The following is a 19,670-nucleotide window of genomic DNA, read 5'->3' as shown; positions in this document are numbered from 1 at the left end:
TGATGGCACCTGGCATAGGTTGTTGGCATCCTTCAGTCTCGGAAGACTCTGGTATCGCGCTCTGAATGGTGGTTCTGGAACAGCGTGTCCTCTCCAGTGCGCGAAGCCTGGGTAAAGTAGTTATGGAGGATAGACTGTTACCCATGCAGCAAATCCCCCCTCTCCATGTCGCTGAAATGGTCCAATGGAAAGGCAGAAGCCAATACGGTTGGTTCCAGCGGCGTCGCAGGAGTTGCCAGAGCGTGACTGTGTTCAGCCATGAACTGCCTCAGGGACTCCGGCTCCGGATTTTGCCTCGAGGTTGACTCCTGAAGCCTTTTCCATAACTGGATGTAGCCACAAGGCAGTGGAGGTTTGGGATCAGAGTTTTCCTTCTCTCAGATGAGCGGCCTTCCCAGGCTGTCGAGTCCCACCTACCCAGTGGCTGTTTAGTCGCCTCTTACGACAAGAACAGCCAAACTGAGGGCCTATTCTTATCCCCCAGCCCCCAGGGGTCCTGGGGATAAGACCCCTGGCATAGACACCTTGGGGATAAGACACCTGGCATAGATGCCTTGAAAAGGGACAGGATTGATGGAGATAAGACACCTGGGGATAAGGCACCTGGCATAGATGCCTTGAAAAGGGACAGGATTGATGGAGGAAAAGTCCTTCACGTGTGACAAACCGTGATGGGGATGTGCAAACCCCTAGTTTTAGAAGTAGGCGACAGCCTCTAAATGCCATGTGCAAGGGAGAGTACCAGGACGCAGGTCTCTTGTGTCTTGTGCTCCTTGAGGCATCTGGTGGGCCACTGTCAGATGCAGGAAGCTGGACTAGATGGGCCTTTGGAAGCCCTGATCCAGCGAGGTTCTTATGTGTACCTCAAGCTTTCTTTGCGGAGATGAGGTTTTGCATTGAGGACCATTCTGATGTGAGTCCAGATGCAGGCGGACTCCGAGGCCCTAAGAGTTGCATAGCAATTAGTTTAAGAGAAAGTTCCCCTCCTTGCTTGCCCAGTCATTGTCAATCTGCTCCCTTAAATGGGAGATTTCTGCAAGCCCCGGGCAAGCAAGCTCACAGCCAGCTAATGAGCTACTTTGAGGGAATTGGGGGCTTCTTGGTGTTGCTCTGGAGAGGGGTTATTTCAGGCTTCCATCTGCTCCTATCTGAACAGATCTGTACAGACCCACATCTGAGCCTGGCTGCAAGCCCTGCTCTTGTTTTTGTGCCAGGTAGGCTGCCTGAGAACCCCTGCTTTGCTTTTGCAGTGCTTGGAAGAGACAATCAGGAGGGGGGAAAATCCACCAAGCTTCAGGACTCTTTGCACACAAATACTTTCCTCCAGGTCTCCCCTTCCCTGCATGGAGGGCCAAAGCACAGAGGCAGAGCAGCAGCTTCGCATGCTGAAGTTCTCCAGGTCAATTCCCGCATCTCCAGTAAAAAAAAAGGATGTTAGGCAGCCGGCAGCTGGAAGGGCTTCTGTTGCCATTCATTGTCGACGGACTAGAATAAAGTGACTTCATCAGTTTCTGTATGTCCCTAAATACTATACTATAATCTAGTACTATAAAGAAAATATTTCTTCACCCAGTGTGTCAGTGAGTGGAACTCCTTGCCACAGGATATGGTGATGGCATCTAGCCTGGATGCCTTTAAAAGGGGATTGGACAGATTGATGGATGAAAACTTCATCACAGGTTACAAGCTATGAGAAGTAGCCGATCACTGAATGCCAGGTGCAAGCGAGTGGCAACAGGGTTGTGTTCTCTCTTGTGTGCTCCGAAAGACATCTGGTGGGCCACTGTGAGATACAGGAAGCTGGACTGGATTAGCCCTTGGCCTGATTCAGGAGGGAAATTCTTACTAGGGGCCTCTGGATCTCCCAGTGAAGCTGGTTGATGGGATGTTCCGGGTAGACAAAATGAAGACCTGGGCATCATCAACATGGGGACATTGTGATGGAGATGAGCTTCAAGAGCTTAGCACACTAGTCCCATATACTGGACCAATTCAAGGAGGATAGGTCTGTAGGCAGGTATTACATGTGATAGGAAAGCTCAGAGCAGGGGACAGGGGGCAGAGGTCAGGCCCAACTTGCGGGCTTTCCAGGGCCATTCAACTCTCTGGTGTCATGAAGAGAATTCTGGCCAGTGGAGACAGGTGGGCCCCACCTGTGCAACATTAGAAGAAACCCGCTGGATCAGGCAGCTCAGAGATAGCCTGCTTCTGAAACCAGGAGGTTGCACATACCCATCATGGCTTGTAACCTGTGATGGACTTTTCCTCCAGCAATCTGTCCAATCCCCCTTTCAAAGCATCTTGGCCAGGTGCCATCACCACATCCTGTGGCAAGGAGTTCCACAGATTAATTACTCAAAGATTAACTGCAGGGTTGCTTGATGCCATGTGAAGTTCTGCCCAAGCCTTGTTGAAACAAGCAGGAGCCACACAAGAGCAGAGTCATTGCTGAGGATGTCACCCATGCCTGGTTGTCTGGAGCTGGATGTGGCCACCGCAGGCGGCTCTTGCTGTGAGGCAGGGCTGCTGGCACTCCAGCCGATGACGTGGGAGACATTGCTACAGGAGCTATGCAGGGGCAATCTACACAAGCCTGAGTGAAGGGACCTGTGGCTAAGAACTTGCCCATTTTCCTACGCCTCTCCATTTTCTGGGCTGTTCCCCCGGGCCCAGGAGCCGCACTGTTCAGCTTGCGCCTTCCACAGCAGCGCTCTTGCCGAGTGCAGTGAGGTCTGTGCAGCAGCACCTCCCAATATGAGCATGCCCCATATTAATTGAGAATGGAGGCTGCCGTTCAAATGTTCTGCCCCAGCCCCAGATCTCCCAGGCAGACCCTGTTTGTCCTCCTCTCCAGTCAGCTATTTCTCCCTGGGGAAATATATCGCTGATTCTTCATGCAAGAGAAAAATTTTGGCATCTGAGCACCTATTTTCTTCCTTTACCTTCCAATATACATTTTACAACGGCCATAAATTGGCATGGGAGAGAGGGAGTGTGGGGAGGGGAACTGAAATGGAATTCTCCCATCAATCATTAATGAATGGTGCTGATGGTTGGGGAGGGGAGGGGAGGGCAGGCTGTGCGTGACGAGATCCATCTCCAGCAGCATCACTCCAGAGCAAAAGTTGTGCGCTGTCCTGCCTCAGCAACCTGGGAGTGGTGAGGGTCTGCGATGCCCTCCCATCTTCCACTCTTTTAAACTGGTTTGGACATCCTATCAACCAGGAGGCTCCTGCAGGGAATCCTGAACAGGTGCTAAGTCAGGGAGATGCAGTTACCACACTGCAGTTTGTGGCTGTCTCTTCTTTCTCTTCACCCCCAACTAATAAACCACAGGCTTGATTTTGTGCCACCGGCTCACTGGACCACGAAGCTCATTTGAACCCCCAAGAGCAGGAAAGTCGAGGGCTGGGGATGACTCCCTTCTCCATTTCCATTGCTTGAAAAAATGTTCATGGCCACATGAATTATGTAGGCAATTCTTATGGAAAACTTTTGATCCGCCCTGGCCTGGTGTGTGCCTAAAAGTCAAGACCCTGAATTATTATAGTGGGCCCTTCTTTTCCGTGAGTTTGGCACACATCCGTGGGACACATCCGTGGATTTGAATATCCACGGATGCTGAGCCTGAAGCTGGAGGGCCTCAGAGGACCTCCCAGACACAACAAGATATGACTTCAGGTAACACCTGGGAGGTCTTCTGAGGCATGGGGAGATATGTCAGATGCAAGGGAGGGCACCAGGATGCAGGTCTCTTGTTGTCTTGTGTACTCCCTGGGGCATTTGGTGGGCCGCTGTGAGATACAGGAAGCTGGACTAGATGGGCCTATGGCCTGATCCAGTGGGGCTGCTCTTATGTTCTTAATGCCACCATATGAGCATCTGGCAGCAAACAAAGCATGACCCAGTAACAAAAGTTGTTTTTCCAAAACTCAGGAGTTTAGTTAAATTACATTTAACATTACATTTAGAAATTACATTTAGAGATGGGCTACGTCAGATGCAAGGGAGGGCACCAGGATGCAGGTCTCTTGTGATCTGGTGTGCTCCCTGGGGCATTTGGTGGGCCGCTGTGAGATACAGGAAGCTGGAGTAGATGGGCCTATGGCCTGATCCAGTGGGGCTGTTCTTATGTTCTTAACTACAATTCCCAGGAGGCCTTGCAGGTCTCTTGTTATCTGGTGTGCTCCCTGGGGCATTTGGTGGGCCGCTGTGAGATACAGGAAGCTGGAGTAGATGGGCCTATGGCCTGATCCAGTGGGGCTGTTCTTATGTTCTTAACTACAATTCCCAGGAAGCCTTGCAGGACTCTTGTTATCTGGAGTGCTCCCTGGGGCATTTGGTGGGCCGCTGTGAGATACAGGAAGCTGGAGTAGATGGGCCTGTGGCCTGATCCAGTGGGGCTGTTCTTATGTTCTTAACTACAATTCCCAGGAAGCCTTGCAGGACTCTTGTTATCTGGTGTGCTCCCTGGGGCATTTGGTGGGCCGCTGTGAGATACAGGAAGCTGGAGTAGATGGGCCTATGGCCTGATCCAGTGGGGCTGTTCTTATGTTCTTAACTACAATTCCCAGGAAGCCTTGCAGGACTCTTGTTATCTGGTGTGCTCCCTGGGGCATTTGGTGGGCCGCTGTGAGATACAGGAAGCTGGAGTAGATGGGCCTGTGGCCTGATCCAGTGGGGCTGTTCTTATGTTCTTAACTACAATTCCCAGGAAGCCTTGCAGGTCTCTTGTTATCTGGTGTGCTCCCTGGGGCATTTGGTGGGCCGCTGTGAGATACAGGAAGCTGGACTAGATGGGCCTACGGCCTGATCCAGCGGGGCTGTTCTTATGCTGGTGAGGGCCTGTCTGTGGATTTCATTATCTGCAGAATTCAGTATGGGGGGGGGGGAGTTGTTTCCTGAAACAAATTCCCATGGGTACCAAGGGTCCATTGTACAAAGTATCCTGAAGAACAGGAGAGGATTTTGCATAATTGTCAGCTTGCCTTTTCACTTGCACCCGGGTGGCTGTTGCTTTGCTCGCTCCCCTTTTTTGTTTTTCTATCATTTCCGATCATTCTGACCCACCCATTTCCAACCAATCTGCCATGGCACGTTGGTGGGCCATGAATGGGGCGCAGGTGTGCCAGGAGAGTTGGGGAAGGGTCGTTTCTTAGTATGGCCCTTGGGGAGTGTGAACCCCCTGCGGGCAGCACAGTGCGCCTTATCAATTGTCCAAAAAAAAAGATGGCTTACCTTGACAATTTTCGCGTCTTGTCAGTGTTCTGTGAGATGAAAATGATTGAACATCACTGTCCTGACCACTTGGAAGAAGCATGCTCTGTTTTTCCTCTTTACCTGTCTGGTCTTGGTTCATTCAAGAGAGAGCTGGTTGCCCCCTCCTCCTGCAGCCACCCCCCCCCCCGGCTCTCTGGCTTTAAGGGGACCCCTGAATGTCATACTCTCTGCTGTCTTGGGAGGGAGGTGTCCTCCTCCTTTTCCCACAGTGGCCTCTTTCTGCCTGGGATTTCCTAGCTTTGACCAGTACCAGAAAGAAGCACTGTCCCAGCCTAGTAGCCTCTCAGTTTCTTGTGTTCTGCAACCCAGATGTTCTCACTGATCCACAGGAAGGCTTGAGCTTTACATCATTTCTGTCTGCAAGGGAGCAGGTGCCTTTGTCATCATGTAGGCCTTTCTCCTGTCCTGTATCCCTTGCTCCTTGATGGCCAAGGGGGCTGGTGTTGGCACTGAGCTGTGGGCTTCCCTAAGAATGCTCTTTCTGCTCAGTGTGGACCTGGGTGAGCTTTTGGCCCTGCAGACTTTTGGCCCTGGGCTGGCATCCTTGCACACTTCCATCCATTTTTTTCTTTCTCTTCTCTTAAGGCACACAAAAAAAGGGGCTGAGTATGAAAGAGCGGCAGGGAAGCCAGCAGTCACTCCTGGGCTGGCAAGATATTCTGCAGGACTTAAATTGTCACTGTGACAAATGCCCCTAATTAAAGTCATCATTGCGGGGAGGAAATAAGCCAAAAATGTTTGAGGCTTGGCAGGGGAGCTGACCCCTGCCGCTTTGTGCTTTACTGCTGAGCTCTGCCTTCTGATGTTGTGAGGAAGAGAAGGGGCTCTGAGATCATGCTGAAGAACCTGGCCCAGGTTTGGGACCGCCTTCTGGTGCTTGGTCTGCTCCATCTTTCAAGCTGTCGTGGAACCAGATCTGTCCTTGGCTTGGTTTCACCTCAGCTTGTTCTTGGTCAGTTGGTCACAGGTGTGGGCGACGCTTGCTGTTCTAGTGATCAGCTGTCAGAAAGTGGTGACTGGCCTTGTCTGAGTCAATGGTACATCATGCATTACATAGAGCAGGGGTCACAATGCCCCCACAGCCTCTTCTTCCCAGCTGATGGCATCTTGGATCTTGCAAAATTTCATGAGATCCAAGGTTGTGGCACCCAAATCTCATGAGATTTGCTGAGATCCAAGGTGGCGCTACCCAAATCTTGTGAGATTTGGGCACCTCTATCTTGAATTTCACAAAATCTTATGAGATCCAAGATGTATTGGCAACCTTCAGTCTCGAAAGACTCTGGTATCATGCTCTGAAAGGTGGTTCTGGCACAGCGTCTAGTGTGGCTGAAAAGGCCAATCCGGGAGTGACAATCCCTTCCACACTGGGAGCAAGTGCAGTCTGTCCCTGGTCTGTCTCCCTGGCTATGGGCCTTCCTTCTTTGCCTCTTAGCCTCAGACTGTTGGCAAAGTGTCTCTTCAAACTGGGAAAGGCCATGCTGCACAGCCTGCCTCCAAGCGGGCCGCTCAGAGGCCAGGGTTTCCCACTTGTTGAGGTCCATCCCTAAGGCCTTCAGATCCCTCTTGCAGATGTCCTTGTATCGCAGCTGTGGTCTACCTATAGGGCGCTTTCCTTGCACGAGTTCTCCATAGAGGAGATCCTTTGGGATCCGGCCATCATCCATTCTCACGACATGACCGAGCCAACGCAGGCGTCTCTGTTTCAGCAGTGAATACATGCTAGGGATTCCAGCACGTTCCAGGACTGTGTTGTTTGAAACTTTGTCCTGCCAGGTGATGCCGAGGATGCGTCGGAGGCAGCGCATGTGGAAAGCGCTCAGTTTCCTCTCCTGTTGTGAGCGAAGAGTCCATGACTCGCTGCAGTACAGAAGTGTACTCAGGACGCAAGCTCTGTAGACCTGGATCTTGGTATGTTCCGTCAGCTTCTTGTTGGAACAGACTCTCTTTGTGAGTCTGGAAAACGTGGTAGCTGCTTTACTGATGCGCTTGTTTAGCTCGGTATCGAGAGAAAGAATGTCGGAGATTGTTGAGCCAATGTACACAAAGTCATGGACAACCTCCAGTTCATGCGCAGAGATTGTAATGCAGGGAGGTGAGTCCACATCCTGAGCCATGACCTGTGTTTTCTTCAGGCTGATTGTCAGTCCAAAATCTTGGCAGGCTTTGCTAAAACGATCCATGAGCTGCTGGAGATCTTTGGCAAAGTGGGTAGTGACAGCTGCATCGTCGGCAAAGAGGAAGTCATGCAGACATTTCAGCTGGACTTTGGATTTTGCTCTCAGTCTGGAGAGGTTGAAGAGCTTTCCGTCTGATCTGGTCCGGAGATAGATGCCTTCTGTTGCGGTTCCAAAGGCCTGCTTCAGCAGGACAGCGAAGAAAATCCCAAACAAGGTTGGCGCAAGAACACAGCCCTGCTTCACTCCGCTTCGGATGTCAAAAGGGTCTGATGTGGAGCCATCGAAGACAACAATGCCCTTCATGTCCTTGTGGAAAGATCTGATGATGCTGAGGAGCCTGGGTGGACATCCAATCTTGGGGAGAATCTTGAAGAGGCCATCCCTGCTGACCAGGTCGAAGGCCTTTGTGAGATCTATGAAGGCTATAAAGAGTGGCTGTCGCTGTTCCCTGCATTTCTCCTGCCGTTGTCTAAGGGAGAATACCATATCAGTGGTGGACCTGTTGGCTCGGAATCCACACTGCGATTCTGGATAAACGCTCTCAGCAAGTACCTGGAGCCTCTTTAGTGCAACTCGGGCAAACAACTTTCCTACAACGCTAAGGAGAGAGATGCCGCGGTAGTTGTTGCAGTCACCCCTGTCACCTTTGTTCTTGTACAGCGTGATGATGTTTGCATCCCTCATGTCTTGAGGTACTCCACCAAGATGGCAGTGCCCAAATCTCACCTATTTGGGTGCCACGATCTTGGATCTCATGAGATTTCATGAGATCTAAAATAGTGGCGCCCAGGGTGGAACATGTACAAGGGCAACCGGGAACATCCCACGGCATCCCTGTGAGTGTGCCGTAATGCCCTAAGATGTCGTGATGCACACTTTGGGAGCCCCTGACTTAGAGTGAAAAGAGAGTTATCTGTCCTGAGGAGCTTCCAGTATCAGCATGGACAACAGGACATGGACAGCATGGACAACAGGGATGGAGGAAGGAGGGTGAATAGGACAAGGAAATACCACTATTTCAGTTCTGCAGATTTGAGCTTAGTTACAGCAAGGAAGGGAGGTGATGGCCGGGCTGAAGACTTCACGGCAGGCACAAAGAAGGGCTGTGAAGGAAGAGAGCAAGGAGGCATCACACGGGGCTCCCTGAGGTGGCTCCAAGGATCAGGGGCTGTGAGAGAGAACCAGCCTGTCTTTTCATGTGGAGTGAAGCCTGGCAGAAACTGGGCTTTCTTCGACATGTTGGATTTCCATGGGAGGGAAGTCAGAGCTGGCCCACTGCTGAGGTGGACAGTGCAGGTTGCTCTCCAGGGTCTCCGCCAGCCCCCACTGAAGATTGAATGGGGACCCTTCTGCAGTCAAGGTGGGTCATTAAGCCACAGCCTCTCCTGCTTGTGCAGGAGGCAACATCCATGATATCATCCCGCAATATCATCGGAGAGTCTCTTGTGCTCTCAGGATCCATTTCACTTCTTCCATCCTGCTGTGTCCTCCCAGACCTGACAGCTGCTACCCAGAAGACTTTGCAATCAGAGCCTTGTGATGGCCAAGCCTGTTGTTAGGGGGGCACATCTTGCACCAGGTATGATAGTGGACCTTTGCAGTTCCGGAAAGCTGCCTTTGCCTCCCTTGAGCTCCTGCCGCCCGGCCCACATGCACCCAGCTGCTTGTTTAATAGCAGAATAATTAAACTCATTAACTACCTCAGCTGGGTTTGAAAACATCAGCAAACGGAACAAGAGCTGTGAATCTTTAGGCTGTGAATCTTTTACAAGAATGAGGTTTGAGTGTGTGCTGGGAGCAGTTTGGTGGAATAGCAGAATTGCAGTTGAAATGAACCTTGGAGGTCATCTAGTCCAGTCCCCTTTTCAATGCAGGCCATTGTAGCATCTCTTTGGTCTTCTCTTCTTCAGGCTAAGAAGAAGCATTTATTTATTTATTTTTCACATTTTTCTACTGCCCTTCCTCCAAGAAGCTCAGGGTTCCTCCCCTCTTTTTGTCCTCACAACAACCCTATGAGGTAGGTCAGAATGAGAGAAAGAGAGAGAGAGAGACTGGCTCACGATCAACCAGGAAGCTACATCGCTGAGTGGGAATATGAACCCTGATCTTCCAGGTCTAAGTTGAACTCCTGAACCACTACACCAGGGATGTCCAAACTGTTTGGCAGGAGGGCCACATCATCTCTCTGACACTGTGTTGGGGGCCGAATTAATTTACATTTCAAATTTGAATAAATTTACATAAATGAATATATTAGAGATAGAAGTATGAATGAATGAAGGTCTTGCAACAACTCAAGGCTTATAAAAATCCTTGCACAAAGCAAAGTTGGCCTTTTCTTTGCTGCCAGTGCTGCATCACAGATGTGAAACAGCAAGCAGTGAAGGGAACCCTCATCCCACAGCTCATGTGAGAGGTCAAACAGTCATCTTCACACTGAGAGCAGTTGTGTCAGGCCAGCATGGGCATCAGCAAGTCTTCGGAGAGCCAGAGGCTCATTGGAGATTAGGGGCACCCCACGGGCCAGATTGTGAGTCCCTGAGGGCCGCAAGTGGCCCCCAGGCTGGGGTTTAGGCACCCCTGCACTACACCATCTTTGTTCTCATCAGAGACTCTTTTGACTCTTCCTCATAGAACTAAGTTTCCAGATCCCTCATATTCTTAGCTGCCCTCATCTGAACTTGTGCCAGCATATCAGTGTGCTCCTAAAAACATGGTGCCCAAAACTGAATGTAGGATTCATCAGCAGGTCTGACTGTAGAGGAGAGTGAAATGTAATTTCAAATGATCTGGACTTTTTACCTCTTAATGCAGCCCAGGATTGCCTTTACCTTTTCTGCCACCACATCACAGCGCTGGCTCATGTTTTGCTTAGTGTTCCAAGACACTTAGGCTGCCAAGCCAGGCCTTGCCCATTCTGCAGTTGTGCCTCTCATTTTTCGTACCTATTTGCAGAACTTCACATTTGTCTTCCTCTGGTTGGCACGCACCCAAGGATCGAGACTGTCTAGGTACTTTTTAATCCTGATTCCATATCCCAGGATATGCCTCTTCCTAACTTCACGCAACCCGCAGATTCAATAAGCAATCCCCTCTACCCCCAGTTTTACAGCTTGAAAATGTTGAACAGCACAGAGTCCCACGGCACTCCGGGTTGATCTGTGACATCCACTAAAGCTGTGTGTCGAGAGAGTTACAACAGACAAAATATTTCTTTACCCAGCATGCAATTAATCTGTGGAACTCCTTGCCACAGGATGCAGTGATGGCACCTGGCCTAGATGCCTTGAAACGGGGATTGGACAGGTTTCTAGAAAAAATTTTTGACACAGATTGCAAGCCACGATGGGTACGTGCAACCTCCCGGTTCCAGGAGCAGGCTGTCTCTGAATGCCAGGTGCCAGGGAGGGCACCAGAATGCAGATCTCTTGTTGTTCTTTGTGCTCCCTGAGGCATCTGTTGGGCCACTGTGAGATACAGGAAGCTGGAGTAGCTGGGCCTTTGGCCTGATCCAGTGGGGCTCATGTCATTATGTTCCTGTACAGTATTAGCACTTATTGGGAAAGATTGTCCAACTGGCTTCTGAACCCACCAAACAGTAGTGAATTCAGCATGTGTGAATGAGCCACCCCAGTTCAAGCACTGCTGGTCGGGCTTTCTGATTGCCCCGAGTCCAGTGCTTTTCTGCAAGGACAGTTCACATGGTGATCTCCAAGTCTCAAGAAGGTGAGGGCTGGAATTAAAAGAAGCATGTCTTTTAGATTGAGGCGATAAAGCAGGGTGGACGCTACTAAAATAGAGCTCCCTCCACCCCCTCCCAGGGTTTGGAAAACAAAAGCAAAGGATTGAAACATCTCAGTTGGTGCTGTCTGGGCCTCCGTTTCCAAAGATCACTTTTCCCCCACCGCAAAACTGTTTCTCTGGCACCCTCTTGTGTCAAAACGCAGCCCTTCTCCTGGGAAGACTACCCTACCTGCAGACTTCTGTGGCTGAAGGTGTTAGGCCTTGCTCTTAGTTCTTTGTCATAGGTAGATGTGGGTGAAAACGGTTTTATTTTTTCTCCGATTTCAGTGTTTTCCAAAATTAGAAATGCAGAAAGCAGCGTTATGTGTTTTTGAGCACAATCCTATGTATGTCTACTCAGAAGTAAGTTCCATTGAGTTCAATGGGGCTTACTGTCTGGAAAGTGTGCATAGGATTGCAGCCTTTATTTCATTATTTCATTCAGTAAGAACCCACATCTAGTCATAGGACAAGCTACGCTTAAAGGGGGGGCAAGCACCTAATTCAGCCTTGATGGACAAGCTCCATTTTAATGGGCTGTAATAAAGGCTAGGATTCTGGGGTGCAGGTCATTTGGGAGTTGTGACCTGAAATTTGGAAGAACAAGGGCTAGAGAGGGAATGAAGAGACCCTGGGCTTTAGCCCTCCCCCCAAATGAACTTGGCAGGGTGGGGTTTTTCTCCATCGGTCCAAGGCAGCCCTGCTGCTGCTATTTGGTTTCATGCCTAGAGCCTGCACAACTGGAGGAGTAGTCAGGGCTGGGGTCCCAGGTGATGTCGGTCCTGCTGCAGTCTTTGGCCAAGCCCCCCCCCACCCTCAGTGGCCCCCCTCAGTTTCCCTTTCCCTGCACACCACCTTGCTTGCTTACTTCTTCTCCTTCTCCTAAACTGAGTTCACTGAAGGCTGCTGTGACCACACCGGTGCTCTGCTCCCTCTCTCCATCAGTGGGTCTGCACAAAGGTGGGGCAGAAAGGATTGGTGCAGGGCATACCATCACCGGCTGCTGCCTTGTATCCACCTCTGGCCTGCTGGACTCTTGATGGTGGGTCCAGTGCTGCCAGCTGGGGTTTGAGGCACATCCCCACTCCAGACAAGTTGGCTAGCCCTGCCGCAGAATAAAGTGGGCCCTCGGTATCCTCTGGGGAGTGGTTTCAGGACCCCCTATGGATACCGAATTCAGTGGATAATGAAATTGGGGGGGGGCATGCTGGGAAACCTCACTTCTGGTCACTTCCTGGAGGGTCTCTGAGGTCATCCAGCTGTGGGCTTGGCATTCCTGGATATTCAAATCTACGGGTGCTGAGCCCACAGATAAGGAGGGCCCACTGTACTTGCACCCACTTCTGGACCGAAGGGCAAACCGCATGTCTCAGGAAGCAAATGCTCTCCTCCCGCGCCACAGTCCTGATCTGGGTTCCCTTCTCCACGGCTTCTGCGTGTGTTGTTTTCAAAGCATGTCTGCATCACATTCACAGTCATGCCAGGACATTTCCCCTGGCTTGACGTGGAATGCCAGGTTGCGATTTCCTGCCTCGTTGATAGATGGAGAGGCTCGAAGCGCTGGAGTCTCGGTTCCTTGAGACAGAGCCACTTGTGCCCTCCAGCCTCTCCTTCCGTTGCGCTTCCAGGAGCCTCGTCAAAAATTCATTCCAAGTCCTTGTCTCATCGCTGCAGGTGTCTGGATGGAGCCGTGGAATTTGCAGTTCTCCATGCTAATGGCGTTCCTGGTTGTCTGTTCCTAATGTGTTCTGGCAAGAGGTGCTTTGGGAACAGCTCTGCAGGGCAATGCAACCCAAGAGCAATCTCTGCTGATTGGGCCTGCACTAAGATTAATAGCCGTGCTTTGCAGAGGGACAGCAGCAGCCCTACAGCTCTGAGGGGTCCATTAAGACAGACTCAGCTCTTTGCAGGACATGGGTCAGTGGCCAGGGTGGGAGAGCAGAAGCAGGGACTGGCTGGCTCAGAGAAAGAGGAACCCACCTAGTCTAGCCTTCCACTTCCAACAGCTGTCAGCTGGAAGGAGCCTGACGCTTGTGAACAGGTAATCTGCTGCCTGTTGTTTTGCACCCTACTCAGAGGTAGACTGCCTGTGCTGATGGAGGTTTCACCTGTGGTGGTCATAAATGTGGATATAGACCTGGCTTCCAATGAATGTGCCAACCCCTTTCTTTATAAAAAGAGCCTTTTAAAATTGGACCTGCCTTCTGGTGTCTGTGAGTGGAACTGCAAGCCCTACCTTACAAGCCCCCTTTTCTGGGACATCCCTGGTCCCACACCTTTGGTCCTACCTCCGTCCCCCTCTCTCCCACTGCTATGGCCCCCTTGTATCCATGTCTAGATTGCAAGCCCTTTGGGGCACACACCTGTCTTTTCACTTGATTTACAGTGCCATGAACATCGACAGCAAGTCCCCACTTAACATTGTCATTCGGTTCTTGGAAATGGCAACTTTAAGAGAAATAATTTATAACAAAACCAATTTCACCGTCAGATAATTGATATACATAAACAAGAGTTACGTTCCTAAAGTATATTTCTGGTCACAAACTAAAATCACCAAACTTCTAAATAAAGACCCAAAGCACTTCTAATTTTAAACATTGAAATAAAGGTGCGCTTTCTGGGCCAGATGAAACCCTTGCCATGGGGAGATGCCACGCAGACAGTGGCCCTGGCCGAGAATCAGTTTTTTCTCATCTACTTTACAAGGAAATGACTTAAAATGAATTTACTTTGAGGACTTATGATAATAACAATAATGCATAAATGTGCATTGTTTTTGCATATTTTTGATGAAAAATCAAGTGAGATGCTGGAAAAATAGTAGAGCTGAACGTTCACTCCTTTATTAAATAAGTTTGATCAGGTTTCATTTTAATAGTATGTCTCATGCAATAAGGCGTCAAGAGATTATTGTCCTCGCAAGCCAGAGGGGTAGGTGTTATTGGCTGGTTTGCTTTATCCAGACATCGAGTCCTTCCCAAGGATTTGGGATGCCTGGTTTTAATCCTATAAATACCATCGCAAAGTGTAAGCTGTTCCCAGTAACGCTGCTTTGTGTAGTTGATTGATGGTAACATCTGTGGCCCCTCTGCTGTCCAGGTGCTCTTCAAGGTGTTTTGGAATAGCACTGAGGGCGCCAATCACCACTGGGATCACTTTGGAATTGGTGTTGTTGCTTTTTGCACAGTCAAACAGGTGTTATTGACTCGTTTGTTTTATCCAATTGCATTTTCTTCTTCTTTCTCTTCTTGATGATGATGATGATGATGATGGAAGCTGCCTGTTTAGAGAAGATGGAGTTTGAGGGAGAATTTTCCCGTGGAAGCTTTTCGGTTTCCTAAATGGGAAAATCTTCCTTTGAGAACCTGACATGGCCCCAACATGCAAAGTGTTGCGCTCTCATTCTGTTTGTTGCATCTGCCAGAGGTTTAGCAATGAATTTGATGAATTTTCATTTGTTTTAAAACAAATGGCGGTTCCATTCCTTGTTCTTCATTGTTGTTTTTTTTAAAAAAAATCCAAATCTAAATAGTCTGTTGAGATTAACGTTGAATACCAAGAGAGATTCCTGCAATGGAATTCTCTCTGCCACATCAGCTCCTGGAGATTAAGTGCTCCAGAATTATTCTTGTGGAATGGCCTGACTCAGACACACCCCTGCAGTGCTCCAGTGGCTGCTTCAAGCTACCCCTTGTGTTGTGGCCACAGCCTGAGGAATGGGAAAGCTTTGGGGTGGCACCCCTCCTGATTGCAGCAAGGGATGCATCTCCTGGCCCCAACATGCCTGGATGTTTTGGGGAGAGAGAAGGAAGCATGCGTGACCAGATAAGGTGACCTATCTTGCTAGGATCTGAGGTGCAGTTGGAGGGCAGATGGGTTGTAGCCTGTGGAACTCCCTGCTCCAGGAGAGCCAAACTGTGATGCACGGTTTCTACATCAGAGACGTCAACTTCTTCAGTGGTCATTCCCAAAAAAGCCTGGAAGTCTGGCGAGCTGGGACTGGAGGTCCATCACAGCGCGTTTCAGCACTCCAGGCCAAGAGACCGTTTCCCAGATGTTTTGGGAGAAACCTTTTGCAGTTGCTGGAACAAGGCAGAACAGAACAAGGCCCTTTCCCGTTTCTACATTGAAAAACCTGCCCAGGCTTCTTTCCTAAGGAAGATATTCCTCAACTTCCATAAGAATCTCTGGTTAAACCACCTGTTTCAGGAAGGAGATGCTTGGAGTGTCCCACAGTTTGTGGCAGCTGTGGGGCGGACAGTATGCAAGCCATAGCATAGGTGGGGGGGGCTGTGACCCCTTGCTACCTCTCTAGTCCTGATCTGGATCCCTCCGCTCCAGGACTGCTGTTTTTCTCTGCCACTCCAGCTCCTAGAGATTGGCAGCCCAATCCTATGCATGTCTACTCAGAAGTAAGTCTCATTAAAGTCAGTGGGGCTTACTCCCAGGAAAGAGTGGAATAGGATTGGGCTGTAAGTACTCCAGGAAGAAAGTCAATGTGCTTCCCTCCTGAGAAAAATGACAATTGGGGGGGGCACCAGTCTAGGCTAGGACCATAGAAAGGGAAAAGGGTTAAAGTCCCTCCCTGCACCTCATGGGTCCAGATTGGCTCTCCTCTGACTTGTACCATTTGCCGAAGGACAAAGAAGTACGTCGGCCCAACTCCAGGCTCAATGGAGAACAGTTTGGCCTTTAGTTGCCTTGTTTGGGGGAGGGGGGAAAATGACTGCCCAGTTATCCCCCCCATGTAATTTTCTGGGGAGGTTCCTTTTGCAGTATTTGAACATGCCTGAGGCCTCCAGCACAACCAGCTGTTCTGCTGGTTTTGATCTGTGGCCCCTGTTGTGATGACTGTGTTCTCTTTGTCTTGTCTCCACTAGGCCTGGCTGACAGAGATCCAGGAATACGCAAAGCAAGATGTGGTCCTGATGCTGCTGGGAAACAAAGTGAGCATGTGAACAGCTGTGTTCTGAGCCTCAGGCGTGTGGCATGCTCTGTGGCACATGGCGGCTGCTTGAGGAAGGGAGAGGCTGCTCAGTGGTGTAGCTAAGGGGGCAAGGGGCTACATTGCCCCAGGTGCCAGGCCTTCGCAGGGTGTCAAGGGAGCTTGACCCTAGTGGCCAAAATTGTGGAAACCTTGATAATTATGAATAATACCATCATGTTATATAACATTTGATAGGTAATTTAAGGCAGGATGCAATGAAATACACCACAATGAATTATATGTATTCTGTCAAAAGTTATAGCCAAATAACTAGAAAAGGTCACTGCAAATACTTCCGGATCAGGCACTTCCAAGGATGATGTCACAAGTCATGGCCAGGATGCCAGAGGGGGCAGCTATGCCACTGAGGCCGGTGATTGGCACAGGGGTCCTTCCTCTTGCAAAGGGTTTGAAGTGGTGCCAATGTCTCCCCAGTGCCTGTGCATTGGCCCTGTTTGGCATCCCTGGTTGGGCCCCCTGTGCCAGCCGCGAGAATGCTTTTCTGACCTGCTACCAACTCATGTGGTTTTCTTTTTTGGTTCCTTAGGTGGACTCCACCCAGGAGCGAGTGGTGAAGCGCGAAGATGGAGAGAAATTAGCCAAGGTATGAGAGCCCCTGCACCCTGGCCTGGCTGTCTGCGCTCCATGTTGAAACAGGTTTAAATTGTGCACTGAAGTAGTCAGTGCCCACAGAAATCAAAGCAGCTGACTTCTGTGAACCGCGCGATCCAAGGTGATTGAAGGATGATTGCAGCGTGTCCCAAGTTTGCATAATTGCCTCTGCTTCTGCCAGCGATGGACAAGGAGCTGTCAGGACAAGCTTTCACTTAGCCACACACACACACACATATGTGCACACAGAGAGAGAGAGAGAGAGAGAGAGAGAGAGAGAGAGAGAGAGAGATCCTGTTTTTAAAATGAAATGAGGTCTGTGCTGAATTCTGCATTCTGTATGATACTCTGTGCATTTTCTACACTTAGCATTGATGAATGATGCTCTGCTCACGCTCAGAGTACTTTGGATTAATATTGGGCTCTTGCAAATCTGTCCTATCTGGAATCGGATCTTTGGTCCATTTAGCTCTCTGCTGTCTCCTACAACAGCCGGAGGCTCAGCAAATCTGAGGCTGAGCAGGAGCTTTCCCGTGCTGGCTGTCTGATCCTTCCACCTGGAGATACCAGAGACAGAAGCAACACATTATGCATGCAAGAAGCATATGCTCTGCCATTGAGCTATGAGAGGGACCAGCCTTAGGAGCTGCAGGGTGGCACAACTGGAAAGATTTTTTTGGCGGGCCCCAAGTTCACAGCCAAGATCTGCAGAATCTTAGAGACAGGCATGAAAATTACGTATTACAGACTTTATATAGAAACATAGAGTTGGAAGGGGCCTAATAGGTCATCTAGTCCAACCCCCTGCCTGTAGCAGGCAGTCCTCCCAGAGCATCTCCAACAGGTGCTTGTCGAGCCTCTGCTTGAAGATCTCCAGTGAAGGAGAGTCCACCACCTCCCTCAGCAGTCTGTTTCACTGCCAAACCACCCTGACCATCAGGAACTTTTTCCAGCTATCTCAAATAGATGGGAAAGCAATCAAAATGCAGGCTTCAAAAGTGCGTGTGAGTTAATGGGCCGAATGTATTGAAGTACATTTTCATAAAAAATTGCGTCCGAGAGTAAATCACCTTAGCACCAGGGCTCCTTAGACATGTGGTCCAACTGGGAGCCATGGATCCAATTGGCTTAAAGCCGACCCTGGCTGTGAGTCACCCCTAAGTACATGAGGCACAATTATAACCCTAAATCAGACCACTGAGTCATTGAGCCTGCCCAGTACGGTCTCCTCCAATTGGCCACAGCTCTCCAGGGGCTCAGGCAGAGAAGGATCCCTTCTAGCCTGCCTACCCAGTTCCTGCAATTGAGCAGGGCCTCTAGCCTCTGTCCACCCTGTGCATCATTTTGTAGGTCTCAATCATGTCCCCCTCAGGCGCCCTTTTTCTAGGATGAAGAGCCCCAAACGTGGCAGCCTTTCCTCCTAAGGGAGGGGTCGCACAAACTGGACTTTTGTCATTTGGCTGTCCGTGTCCAAGTGCAATTCAGTACAGTAACTGCAATTCAGGGGGGTGGGGTGGGGTGGGGTGGGGGGCAGAAGTGTTAAGCCCTGCACAATGCGCAGGTCCTGACTGCCCTCTCATTGTGCAGGAATATGGTGTACCCTTTATGGAGACCAGTGCCAAGAGTGGGCTGAACGTGGACTTGGCCTTCACAGCCATTGCCAAGTAAGTTTTGACATTTACTCCAGCAATAGGGACAAGTTTGCTCTGCTGGGCACCTCATCCCTGCTTGCCACTTGGACTGAGGCATGGGGGGTAGGGAATAGTGCTGGCCGCTGGTTCAAATCTTTCCTCTGTCCGAGTGGCTCTGACAAATCCTCTCTCAGCCCCCAGTGCTCCAGTGAGAAATATGGAACACCGCAAGTGGAAGATCACAATGTGGCCTCCCACCTCTGCAGCCAGGCAAATTCCCACCCACCCCTTTTTTTTTTTTGCAGGTGGTCCTGAGTTGGCCAGGATCCTAGGGTTTCAGAAGTAGAGGGATAGTGATGGCAACCATAGATAAGGGGAGCCTGTCTTATGCCGCTGTTCTGTAGATCAGGGATTTTCAACCAGTATGCACTGTAGATTGGTGTGCTGCATATGGTCTGCATGTGTGCCGCAGGAGTTTGGGGTCATATATTAGTAGGGCCATTGAGGGATGTAAGCCCTCTACTGCCTCTACTGGCAGCATAGTGTGCCTTGTCAATTGTCAAGGATAGAGTGCCTTGATAATTTTAGCGACTTTTCAGTGTGCCGTCAGATGACAAAAGTTGAACCTTGCTGGGCTAGATGGCCAAGTGAAGCACTTGAAACTCTTAGAAATATATAAATATGAAACGATGTACAGTAGTATACAGTGGGCCCTCAGGATCTGCCATTCCAGGACCTCCTGCAGATACCAAATTCCATGGATAATGATATCTGGTCAGTATCCACACTTCTGGTTGTGTCTGAGAGGTCCTCTGAGGCCTTCCAGTCACAGGTTCGGCATCCACAGATACTGACATCCGTGTGGGTCCACTGTACTGTATTAACTATCCTTGTTTGGAACACACCTACCATACAAACAAGCTGGTTTCAAACCAGTTTAACCACCACCGTTTCCCCAGTGATGCAGGTTTCTTGGTTGTGAGCTGGGATGACAGATTTCAAAAGATTCCACGCTACAGGCTGCCATCAGCTGCAAACACAAACCATGGTTTGTCTTTATTTCCTCCTCCTTGTGTGAAGGGTGGCAGCTCCCAGTTCTTGCTGTTTTGCCCGAAGCAAGCAACCACTTGGCATTTTGCGCTGGCCTAGCCATGGTTTCCTTGGCCTGTGGGCAAAGCTGGGATGTAAGTCTCG

The 19,670-nt window shown here is 50.0% G+C and overlaps 1 protein-coding gene across 2 annotated transcripts in view; it reads left to right on the top strand.

Moving 5' to 3' along the window:
* RAB26 (RAB26, member RAS oncogene family) overlaps positions 1-19,670 on the top strand; it is a 147,005-nt gene that overhangs the window by 124,703 nt on the left and 2,632 nt on the right. For both annotated transcript variants that reach the window (XM_066640701.1, XM_066640700.1), the window contains exons 6-8: positions 16,127-16,192; positions 16,781-16,837; positions 18,433-18,509. In XM_066640701.1, coding sequence (XP_066496798.1) covers positions 16,127-16,192; positions 16,781-16,837; positions 18,433-18,509 — 200 coding nt within the window. The remainder of the gene's footprint in view (positions 1-16,126; positions 16,193-16,780; positions 16,838-18,432; positions 18,510-19,670) is intronic.

This window comes from Tiliqua scincoides, chromosome 13, assembly GCF_035046505.1.
Source record: "Tiliqua scincoides isolate rTilSci1 chromosome 13, rTilSci1.hap2, whole genome shotgun sequence".
NCBI classification, from domain to species: domain Eukaryota; kingdom Metazoa; phylum Chordata; class Lepidosauria; order Squamata; family Scincidae; genus Tiliqua; species Tiliqua scincoides.
Note: the sequence above shows the minus strand (reverse complement) of the source record. Positions and strands in the feature narration are given on the sequence as shown.